This window comes from Carcharodon carcharias, chromosome 1, assembly GCF_017639515.1.
Source record: "Carcharodon carcharias isolate sCarCar2 chromosome 1, sCarCar2.pri, whole genome shotgun sequence".
NCBI lineage: Eukaryota > Metazoa > Chordata > Chondrichthyes > Lamniformes > Lamnidae > Carcharodon > Carcharodon carcharias.
In genome coordinates, this window is record NC_054467.1 from 181,590,784 (window position 1) to 181,603,625 (window position 12,842).

The window sequence follows — 12,842 nt, forward strand, 5'->3', positions numbered from 1 at the left end:
CTTCATTTCTATTCTGAACTTGTCTTTTCTCATTTTAGATGTGGATGGACCTGCTGTGAATTTCCTGCATAAACGGTTTTTATTCGGAAGAAGAAATATTCCAGGCAATTATTCTGGCAATATTTTAATAAACAATTACAAGTAGTTACTTTAAGGCATGAATTACCTTGCAAAGTCAATTGCACCAGCTGTGTTTGTTTGATCTCCTAGTTTTTGTTCGACGTTCTCAACTTCGGCTGTTACATTTTTACTGTTCAGCTTGAATTGAAATACTGCATCTTTAGCATATTGTATAATAGACACCTATTTGGATCAAATCAATAAGATTAGGGGTGATGCTGGCATAGTGGTTATATCACTAAACCAATATTTTAGAAATCCTGGCTAATGCTCTGGGGATATGGGTTCAAATCCCACCATAGCAGCTGCTTGAATTTAAAATCACTTCATAAATCTGGAGAATATAAAACCAGTAACAGTAATCATGATAATTATCATCAATTGTTGTGAAAATCCACCTGGTTTCTTCATGCCTTCCTTTAGGGAAGGAAATCTGCTATCCTTATTTGGTTTGGCCTACTTATGACACCAGGCCTACAGCAATGTGGTCGACTCTTAACTGCAATGGCCTAGCAAGTAACTCAGTTCAAGGACAATTAGTGATGGGCAACAAATGCTGGCCTTTACAGAAATATCCGCAAATCATGCAAGAATAAAGAAAAAAATAAGTATAATCACCTTTTACAGCTGGACATAAAAGACAATTTTTCATATACATACTTTTCAAAATGGCAGCATTACTGCCGTTAACTTTGGCCAATGTTTTGCTCGGGGGCAGGCCTATATCGTGACATATCGGGGCGAAGAAGGGATGGTAGTATCATGACCAAAACTACAGGAATGTTTGCGTCAATTGAAGTGGAATGCATATTGGCAGTGGGGCAGACAGGAAATTCAGCCATATTATATACCACAATACTCCTAACATTCTTCTGACAAATTTTCACCAACTTTTCTAACCCTCTCTAGAATTACTGATCCAATCTGCCCCTGCTGCTTCCCTTGGCAGTTGACTCCATGCGTTCACTGCATTCTGCATAAAGTGGTCACATCTAAAGTAAAAACAGAAAATGCTGGAAGTGCTCAGCAGGTCTGGCATTTCAGCTTGATGATCTTTAGTCAAAACTGCAAAAAGAGATACACTAGTTTTTCAGCAAGGTGGTGGCATAGTGATATTGTCACTGGACCGGTAATCCAGAGACCCAGGGTTATGTTCTGGAGACCTGGGTCCGAACCCCACCATGGCAGATGATGAAATTTGAATTCAAGAAAAAAATCTGCAATTAAAAGATGGTCATCACCACAAAACCATTGTTGATTACTGTAAAAACCCATCTGGTTCACTAATGCCCTTTAGGGAAGGAAATCTGTTGTCCTTACATGGTCTGGTCTACTTGTGACTCCAGACCCACGGCAATGCAGTTGACTCTTAAATGCTCGCTGAACAAGGGGCCATTAGGGATGAGCAATAAATGTTGGCCTAGCCAGTGATGCTTACATCCCATGAACAAATTAAAAAAAGGGAAAGGAGCAAGGGGAAACAAGTACTAAACGGAAGCTCTGTGATAGGGTAGAACTGGCATACCTTTTAAGTGACAAAAGGGGTGATGATGGTTATATTGAAGTTGCCTTTTCATCCTGCCTCTTCTCTTTACATCACAGTTAGAGGCAGGACTGATGGGTTGCTGGACTCCCCAGGAAATCTCACCTGCTCTGTCTAGTGTGCAAATCAACAGTGTTTGTATCTGGGTCAAGCAGAACTACTTGCCACACAATGACTGCAAGTGGGAGTCCAAAATACCATTTCCAATAATCTCAGACAGATGACAGCCTTTAGTAAAGATGTAAAACAAAAAAAAGGAGCGAGCCAAGACAAAAATTGTTAGCCTGAAGATCTTAAGCTGCATTGGCCTGATGCCCAGGCACAAAGAGTTTAGGTGCCACTGCAAAACTCTATGTCTGTGCAGGGCGGGTAACTTAATGGTGCTGAAGTTGGTGTGGGTGCCCACCCTTATTATACAATAGGGGTGCTTGTGATTTGTGGGCTAAAGCAGGAACAGGCAGCAAACTGTGACTCTAGGGATTTCTAGACTAGGGAACCTTTCATCATCCCAGTTTGGTTAATTTTCCAGGAAAATTGCACAAATTGGATTTTGAAAAAAACTCATCCTTCGGGGAGCAAGTGGGAGTGAGAGGGAGTGAACAGCAAATTAATTGTGAGGTGATTGACAGCAGAGGAAGGGGCTTGATGGGGGAAAGATGGATAAAGAGGTGAAGCAGATAGCTCAAAGCATAAGAGCTAAGGGTAGCAATAGGAGTGATTAGGGGCAGCAATGTGAGTGAGGGATAGTAGGAAGGAGAGGGGATACTGAGAAAACAAATCATAAAGGAAGCAAAGTAGCAGGGTGAAGAACGATTGACAGCAAAAGGTAAGAGGAATGCAACCAATAAGGCCACAATTTCTCCACAGCCTTCAACAGGAAATGTAATCTCCAGTTATAGGTGACTCTTTTCCCTGCTCCACCTCATTGCACCACACACCGCTACCCATGCATAAGAAAAAGGAAATTACAGAGAACAGGAAAAAGGAAAGGACAGAAACTTGAAAGCAATAGAATAGGTAAAAGTGGGGTCATATTCTCTGACTTAATTTAATCCCTATTATAACAACATACACTCTGTCCTTGTTTTTATATGATAGATACTGACACACACAACAAACATAATAGAAAATAAAATCTATATGCTTAGTAAAACACCATTTTAGGGAGCCAGATAAGTACCAGAAGTAAAAACAAATAATGTGGTTACCTGAGTTTCAGTAGGGCCGATGTCTAAACTTCCTATTAATTTTTTCAGGAAATTTTGGACTGGTTCCCAAGGCCAGATACTGTTGGATCCATCCAGCACTATCACAAGATCCATGTTGGATCCACAACCTTTAAGCAGAATAAATGCAATAGTGTTAATTATGTAACATCCATTTACTTTGCGAGATCCGCTCAATAGAACTTTTGGGGGCTAAATTTGATAACCCTGCAAATGGACATGGAGATAGAGACCATGTGGTTAACTTGTGCCTATTGACTGCAATGCAGGCAGCATGCCAACTTCATGCTGCCTGCTCAATTCAATTCCATATCAAACAGTGCTAACTAAGATGTTGATTGGTTGGACATATGGCAGGAGGCCAATGTTGTCACTGGTTAGTACTACTTAAAACTGGGCTGCATAGTTTAAAGGGAAGGTGTAATGAAGTTGGACCAGATTGCTGGCAGTTGTGCAGAAAGTGAATCTCACCTAGGAAACATTGAAAAATGGCAGGTGCAAGAGAGCGGGTTTTGAAAATTTCGGAAACTGCACTGTAGGTCTTGGTGGAGGATGTGGAAAGGAGGAGAGATATTCTGTAACCACAGTAGGCTCAGTAGGCAATGGGCATAGATGGCCATGGAAGTCAATTCCAAGAATCAAGCCCCAAGGACCTGCATGTAGTGCCTCAAAAAGTTCACTGTACTAGAGTGGTCAAGATCAGTGAATGCATCTTCAAATGTAATGTCCATCCAACTGCACAACTGTTATGGCACAGCAGATGGTAAATGCTGAGCTGCTCAAATTCTAGTGGGAAACTTGAAACAACTGTCACAACTGTTTTGCAATTCATATTTTGACTTTGAGATACATGCCTTGAATTCAGTAGTAATTAGTCCACTGAGTCTTAGAGGTTTTTTACAAAACTAAATTAAACATTTATTAATAAAATAAATAATTTTAAGCACATACATTGGTCTACATGTTACTACTATGATAATTCCTAGGTCCCCTAATTAATCTAACTCCCAGTTACACCGCATTAAGGCAATGGTAAAAACAAAATAGATTCCAACAGACCCAGGCAAAGTGCACACAATACCCCGGACAGGGATATTCACAGTGAATTCTCTTATCATTGGTTCCTATAGGCAGCAGCTTGGTACATAGAGGCTGGAGGCGTTTCACATTTGTTAGACCTTAGAAATCCTCCTTTCCTTACACATAACCTCATCTCCTTTATACTTGTTTCTCCTGTTTTAATGTAAACCCCATTGTTTCAATATGTCTTTGGACTTTACCTTTCTAATAATAAAAATCTTCTATAGTACCAATTTTATCAGTAAGCTTCGGGAAAAATAAATACACTGTTTGGCTTCTACTGGCTAAAAGTAACATTTCATCCTCTCTTTGAAATTCCCAACTACTCTAGTTTATCTCAAAATGCAGATTTTCCTTTTATACCTCATGTTCCAAAACTTCAGCCATGTTTACTTATTTAGCATTTCAAACCTTGTTTCTCTTCTGATACATCAAAGCCTTCACACCAGCTGTTTTTAATTCAATTAAGTCATACACACACATACACACACACACAATCCAAACCCCACTATTCCTACTTTATAATAAATCCCAATAACCTTGTAAAAATGTATTTTCATGACAACTACTAGTCTCAAACACTCCTCAATTCACTGCATGCCCATCACCCCTTACTAGCAATCCAACAATCAGGATTCATACATGACATGCATTTGCCCCATCATGGCTCACACAGTTAATGTTTCAGCAAGCCTCATATACTCATTTCACAGCTTGGATAGAATGCCAGCTATTTATCTTGGACAGCTACGTCATCCTAACAGGTTGCACTACACTCACTGACATGCTTCCCTTTCTATTTTGCACAACACGGTTGTCCACAACTGGAGGCAGCAGGCTAACCGGGAGGGAACAGGAGTACTTGCATTTTCTAACCCTCATAGAGGAGACACTACTGGCTATTATTGTGATGCCTATTGCTGAGGCCACAGCCCAAGGGAGGGCTGAAGCCATCAAATAAAATGGTATCCTCATAGCCAAATCTCCTCCAGACTCTCTTCTGATTTACATGCTGAGGATGGTTCAAGTATGCATCTCTCAACTTCTCCCACTCCATGCAAATAAAATTCTACCCTTCTGCCTTTATCTTTTCAGAAACACAAGAAGTGCAACCTGGCCATTGTTATGGCACAGCAGATGTTAAATGTCAATTGCTCAATCCCAGAGGGAAACTTGAAACAGCAGCCACAATTGTTTTGCAACTTGTAGATTATTTTAAGATGCATGCTTTGAATTCAGCAGTAATGAGACCACTGAGACTTAGGTTTATTTTACAAAACTAAATTAAACACTTATTAATAAAAGAAAAGATTTTAAGCACATACATAGGTCTGCAAATTACTACTATAATATCTCCTAACTCCCTTAATTAATCTGACTCCTAGTTACACCTCTGTTAAGGCAACATAAAACATGATAGATTTCAACTGACCCAGGCAAAGCACACAATACCCTGGAGAGGGACATTCACAATGAGTTTCCTCAGCTTCAGTTCCTGTAGGCAGCAACTTGATGGATAGAAACTGGAGGCTTTTCACATTTGTGTTGGATCTTAGAGTTCTTTCTCCCTTACACATAACATCATCTCCTTTATACATGCTTCTCTCTTTTCATGCAAATTCCAGTTATTTTTGCAACTTTGCTTTTCTTATGATATAAATCTTTCAAAGTACTCATTTTATCAGTAATCTCTGGGGAAAATAAACACACTGTTTGGCTTAGCTTCCCATGACTAGGTGTAACACCCTACCATCTCTTTGAAATTCAAACTACTTTGGTTTATCTAAAAATGCAAATGTTCCTCATACCTCACTTTCTATAACTTCTGCCATGTTTATGTATTTAGCACTTCGAACCTGGCTTTCCTTTTGATAACTCAGAAGCTCTAGACTAGCTGTCTTAAATTCAATTAAATCCCCCACACACGTAATCTCACGCAGACACTATCCAAACACCATTATTAATCCACTTTTACAATAAATCACAACAATATTATGAAAATTATTATATTTTCATGACACCATGTATTGGAGAAACAACAAGAAGACAATGGGCAGGATTTTCCCCCGTTGGGCACGCAATAGTCTCGCCTCCGATTGGCACCCCAATCGGGGGCACGCCGCCATTTTATGTGGGCAAGCCAATTAAGGCCCGCCCAGCGTGACGTCCACATGGCAGCGCTATGTGCTCCCTGCGCGGGTGGGGGGGGGTGGGAATTCTCTAAACCCAAGAGTGAACTCTTTTGCACATGCGCACTCATCTCCCTGAGGCTAAGTGCTGCCTCAGGGAGATCGGCTACAACTTAAAAAGTATTAAAAACAGAAGAAAAAATCCCTGACATGTTCCCTCACATGAGTTAGGACATGTCCATAACTTTTTAAAATACTTTAATTAAATTTTTAGAAACCTACATGAAACCTCATCCTGTCTGTGGATGAGGTTTCATGCTTTTTCTGAAGCCTGCCAGGGCTCCTGGCCTGCCCGCCAACCTTAAGGTTGGATGGGCAGGCCCATTAATTACTTCAATTACTCTGTCAATTGCCGCAATTGGCCATCGACAGGTCGGTGGACACACACTGATTTTGCTGCGCCCCTGTCTAACTGAAAACTTAAGTGGGGTTTGGTGACATCAGGAGTTCCACCCGACGTAACAGCACGTCATTTTACGTGTCAGCGGGTGGACCCATCCCCCACTCGCTGTTCGGAAAATCCTGCCCAATGACGATGCAGACAGAGCGCTATCACTTGATTTGATGCTCATAGCCAACACGTCAGATACTGACTGTGCATAATTTGCAGGATAGCACAAAAGTTTAACTAAACTGTTTGATCTTTTCGATGAGGTAGCAGAAGGGCTAAATGAGGGCAATGCAGTTGATGTTGTGTATAAAAGACATTTGATACAGTGCTACATAACAGACTTGTGAACAAAGTTAGAGTTCCTGGAATAAAAGGGGGGCAGTAGAAACTTGGATACGAAATTGCTTGAGTGGCAATAAACAGAGAATAGCAGTAAACAGTTCTTCGGACTGGAGAAAGGGTTCCACAGAGGTCAGTGTTTGGCCCCCTGCTTTTGATAGATACTAATAGCATAGGCGTCAGTGTACAGGGCACAATTTCAAAATTTGTGGAAGACACAGAAGTTGAAATTATTGTGACCTGTGAGGAGGATAGCATTAAACTTGAAAAGAACATGGACAGATTGGTGGAACGGGCGGATAAGTGGCATATGAAATTTAATGTAGAGAAGGGTGAAGTGATTCATCTTGGTTTTTTAAATTCATTCATGGGATGTGGGCATTTCTGGCTTGCCCATCTCTAATTGCCCTTTAGAAGTTGGTGATGAGCTGCCTTCTTGAACTGCTGCAGTTGTATAGGTGCATGTGGTGTAGGTACATCCACAATGATATTAGGGACGGAGTTCCAGGATTTTGCCCCAGCGACAGTGAAGGAATGGCGATATATTTCCAAGTCAGGATGGTGCGTGGCTTGGAGGGGAACTTCCAGGTGATGGTGATCCCATGTATCTGCTGCCTTTGTCCTTCTAGATGGTAAAATGAGTACTATGAAAGATTTATATCATAAGAAAAGCAAAGTTGCAAAAATAACTGGAATTTGCGTGAAAAGAGAGAAGCATGTATAAAGGAAATGATGTTATGTGTAAGGGAGAAAGAATTCTAAGATCCAACACAAACGTGAAAAGCCTCCAGTTTCTATCCATCAAGTTGTTGCCTATAGGAACTGAAGCTGAGGAAACTCATTGTGGTTGTGGGTTTGGAAGGCGCTGTCTAAGGAGGCTTGGTGAGTTTCTGCAGTGCACGGTACATACTGCTGCTAATATGCATCAGTGGTGGAGGGAGTGAGTGTTTGTGGATGTGGTGGCAATCAAGCAGGCTGCTTTGTCCTGGATGGTGTCCAGCTTCTTGTGTGCTGTTGGAGCTACAACCATCCAGTCACGTGGGGAGTATTCCATCACTCTCCTAATTTGTGCCTTGTAGATGGTGGACAGGGTTTGGGGAGTCAGGAGGTGAGTTGCTCGTTGCAGGATTCCTAACCTCTGACCTGCTCTTGTGGTCACAGTATTTATATAGCTAGTCCAGTTCAGCTTCTGGTCAATGGTAACCTCCTGGATGCTGATAGTGGGGGAATTTAGTGATGGTAATGCCTTTGAACATCAAGGGGTGATGGTTGGATTCTCTCTTGTTGGAGATGGTCATTGCCCAGCACTTGTGTGGCACGAATGTTACTTGCCACTTGTCAGTCTAGGCCTGGGCCTTGCTGCATTTGGACATGAACTGCTTTTTGGTAGGAAAAACTCAAACTCACAAGTGGTCTGGGCAGGGTAGAGCCTTGGCTAATCAGAGTTGAATCAGTCCCCTTTACTCCTTTGTATAAAGTGTTGTGATTGTTTGAAATGTGGCATTATTCTGTTTGTCCTGATGAGTGCGAGACAAAAGGTTTTTGCCACAAGTCTCTCTTTTCAGCAAAAAACTTTGCTTTTAGGTATGAAAATTTTGGAAAGTGTTTGTCTGCTTTCTTCAGAAGGTGTATCATCTGATCCATTGCACACGTTGCAGATCCTGCAAACATGCAAGAAGTCCGAAGTCTGCTAGGACTCTCCATGTACTGTAGTCACTTCACTCCTGACCTCACTACATTATCTGCACCCCGCCCCTGCCAACGTGATCTGACAAAAGAGGCCACCAAGTGGGAACAGATTAAATTGCATAAGCAGGCTATTAAGAAGCATAGATAGTTTAAGTAAGTTATATTGGTATTTGTGGGTGTTGGAATGAGCTTTAAAGTTTAAGTTTGATTTGTATTTCTGTATCTGTGTGTTAAGAAAGGTCGAATGGAGTTTTAGTTTCACTTTAAAAAGGTGCTTGCATTTCTAATGGGAAGTTTTACGACTTCTATAAAGTAAACATAAACATACAAGGGTAGAAATATTGGACTGTTGTTTTGCAACAGGGTCCCAGGGAGACAGGTCCCTCTCACAGGTACACACACAAAAGAAGAGAAGCAGCAATTGTTTTGGAAGCTGTTTGAGTGCAATTGGTTCTGAAAGTTGCTGCCAGGAGAGACTGGAGCAAAGGGGACAGATTGCAGGTCTGAAGCTAAAGAGAGCCCCGAAAATCCAGGGGAATGGAAGAGGGGAAAATCCAAATATGACCTTCTAGTCAAAGGAAGGACAGGAACCTGGGAAAAGGTACTGTTAAGTGAAGTTAAGTTTGAGGGGCAGAGAGAACAGCTCCATGCTTCAGGTTTAAAGAGACAAAAGCTGCAGAAAGCAGATTTAAAGTGAGAATAGCTTGTAAGAGTCAAGAGGGTCCAAAGAGACAACTGAAGGTCTGTAACTCTTTGCTATGGGCATGCGAAGCAGGGATGTACTGCTTATGGCTGAGTCAGAGAGCAGTGTGTGTAGAAGACAGCTTAAATGCATGCGGTGACCTAGGGAAGAGGAACTTCTGAAGGTGATTTCAAAATCCAGGAGGTGAAACCCTCATGTGAAGGATGTAATTCAATGAGACTTATTGGTTTACGGTGTGCCAAGCATCTAGGGGGAGTTGAGGAGATATCCATAGCATCTGTTTGAGATGGCATCTGCCACTTGATTTCAGACTGTGGTGTGTCTGACCACAGGATGCCATAGATTTACATTGCCTGTGTCTTTACTGTGAATATTAAAGTATAAGATAGCTTTAGTAACTTGTGTTATTCTTACAAATCTGTATATATCTGTAAAGGTATAGCTGTTGGTGATGGAGTATTGTAATATAGTTCATCTTTCTTGTTAAATAAGTGCTTTATTCTTCTGTAAAAAAAGTTCATCAGCTGACTCCCGTGACTCTGTTCAGTAGCTACTCTCCACATATTTAAACAAACAAATAAAAGTTAGGATCTATCAGTCTGGGTTCCACCTGGGATCAGGCTTTTCCAGGGGTAATCTCAGCTGGGATCGTAACACAGGCTGTATACCTGATTAAAAGATGCTTGTCAACAAATTGCACAAATGCCTTTTTTGACCTTGAGAAAATCATACAACTGGTCATGGATGCAAGCCTGGTTGGCTTAGGTGCAGTTCTCATGCAGAAAGACAAGGTGTGCAGTCAATCAAATGTTGCTTTGGCAAGCAGAGCGCTAATGCCTGTACAGCAATGTTATTCACAAACAGAGAGAGAAGTGCTCTCAATTGCATGGTATACCTTACTGTCAGGGGTCAAAGACCTCACTCTATGTTTTTATATATATATATATATATATATATAATATATGTGTCATCCTAGTTAATCTATAAAATTATTATTTTTAAAAACCTTGACAAAGGTTTTAAACTGACTGAAGCCATGACTGGCTATAACTTACACAAAATACATTTTTGGCCTTCAGAACAGCAGCAACTTTGTTATTTCTAAAGTGGCTCTAATGCCCCTGAGGCTGCAGAGATCAAATCCCAAGGAATTGTACAAAGCCCCTTTACATTTCTAAGGCCAGCCCCTTGCCAATGGAGATGATCTGTAAGCGAGGACATGAGGACTATGAAACCTCCATTGAATATCAATGGATGAAACATCAACAACTTCAACAATGCAGACAAGGAATAAAAGCCGATGCTGGAAATCTGAAACAAAAATAGAAAATGCTGGAAAATCTCATCAGGTCTAATAGCATCTGTGGAGAGAAAGACAAAGTTAACGTTTCGAGTCCATATCACTGTTCTTCTGAGGAATATACATCTTTGTCCAAGCCAAGGTGGAGAACTGGGAGTCATGTCACAAGGCACCACCCCCTTCACCCAAGCTACTGAACACATTGCCTTGTGGAGCTGAAAGAGGCAGACTGCCATTTTCCATCCAGCCGGCAGCAGCAAAAAAAGGGCTCTGTCCAGGTTTTTGAATACCTGGCTCCCCACCTACATTGATTTCTACTGGAACTTCTGTACCAGTGCCTACAAGACTAATCCATCTCTATGTGCCTCTCCCATTGTGGAAGTCGTTGCTACTGGAAAAGTGAATTACTCAGCATCAGCTTTAGCCTGCTAATCTCTGTGAAGTGATACATCACTGGACTTTTGATTCTGGACTCTGAAACAATAATTCTTATTTTGGCTGTGGTCTTTGCCCTGTATCTCTTTTTTCCTTTATCCCTCTCTTCTTGTATGAATGTATCGGGGGCTACGTAGCGACACCCACTACCTGTGTTTTGAGTGTGTGTAAATAAACTAAACCTCTGATTTTACCCTATCTCAAGTTTGCTGTGGGGTTATTAAAAGAGAATTGGATCACACCAAAAATGAGGGGTTGGGAAAATATGCCACCACATATAAATAGGGAAATCAAAAATCAAAAATGCTTGTTTTCAGACGGGTGATGGGAGAAATCAGGGCTGTTTTAAAGTAAAGCCCCTTCTGTCTGTAACATTTACACTTTCATCTTTACTTGTATGGAAGTGAGTTTGAAATACTATACAAACATAAACCAATATTAAACTTGTTCCATAATCCACATAGGAAACCATCTACTCAAATGAAGTGTTGAATGCTCAAACTAAATGAATTCAAGTTCCATGTTGAATATCAGCCGGCTGGCTCAACCCAGTGGATTATCTTTTGCAGCATCTGTTGCCGACAGTCATTCCTATTAGTCGTGAATAATAGGTTGCTGAACAATATCTTAACTATGTAAGCCTAAATGTGGCCAATGTTGCTAAAACTAGCTGATGTTAAAGTGGTAACAAAACAAGATGAGGCATTGCAGCTATGCATGGTGGCTATGGAATCATGAAATTGGAAAGACATGATCGAAAGAGTGTCTACAATCAAAATCACTCACAAATAGAAGGTCTACCCCTCAGAGCTAGTTATCAACAGGCATGCGAACATGATCGAGAACAGAAAGATTGAATGACAGTAAATGCAGAGTAAAACACAAAATTTAGATCTACACCACTAAAGCCAGGAGATAAAGTGCTTGTGAAACATAATGGTCATGTTGGAAAGCAAGCAACCCCCAGTGACATCAGCCATTCGCTGTGACGAACATAAAATGATCAACGATCACTGCTAAGCACAGTTCTGAGATGGTAGTAATGTTCTATTTAGAATGTCTGACATTTTTTAACATTAAGTCCACAGCATCTGAAATGAAATAGCTTACGGTTAACAGCTGGTGAGAAGATATTTGATAATTGGAAGTTTGAATTTATATCGGCACATAATCCTCTTGGGTAATACTGCTGGCCACACTTCTGTGTCCATAATGGAGCACAAGTCTGGAAGAAAGAAAAATAAATGAAATTCTGTTGATAACAATACTGTAAAATATACAGGAGATAATTTTAAAACTTAAAAAAAATCAAGTCATAACATTACTTCAAGTGAAGTTTGGGAAAATTCCTACATTCATTTTCTTAGAGGAATTTCCTCAGAATTTACCTAAAGAAATTCCTGGAAGCTATGTGACTATACAAGAACAAAATAGTTCTCCAGAACTGGATAGATGTAAGAACAAGTAAACAAATTATTGTAATTTAATAATTAACCTGGCAATTTTTGTCTAATTATTGTAAAGTAGAAGCTTCTAAATGACCACTGTTAGTCATATAATAGCTTTCTAAACTCTCAGTTCTGATGAAAGGTCATGATATGAAATATTGGGCTGGATTTTCACAGAGTTGTAAGGGCTCTGGAGCCATTTAAAAATGGTGAGCAAAATTTGATTCCAGGATTCCTGCCCCATTCTGGTGGCCTCAATTTTCGCTGGTGCGGGATAAGATTGCAGGCAGCGTCCTGTACTCCCAACTAGGCCAGCTCCATTGCGAAAGTAGGCAACTCCTCACACCCTGCATTTTTGTGGAGTTGGGCCAGCTTCTCC

The 12,842-nt window shown here is 40.7% G+C and overlaps 1 protein-coding gene across 1 annotated transcript in view; it reads right to left on the bottom strand.

Annotated features, from left to right (window-relative positions):
- The window catches only part of itga2.2 (integrin, alpha 2 (CD49B, alpha 2 subunit of VLA-2 receptor), tandem duplicate 2), a 172,538-nt gene that overhangs the window by 66,704 nt on the left and 92,992 nt on the right, over positions 1-12,842 (bottom strand). Inside the window, exons 5-7 of the mRNA XM_041187111.1 lie at positions 12,126-12,240; positions 2,872-2,999; positions 167-303 (exon numbers count right to left, since the gene is read on the bottom strand). Coding sequence (XP_041043045.1) covers positions 167-303; positions 2,872-2,999; positions 12,126-12,240 — 380 coding nt within the window. The remainder of the gene's footprint in view (positions 1-166; positions 304-2,871; positions 3,000-12,125; positions 12,241-12,842) is intronic.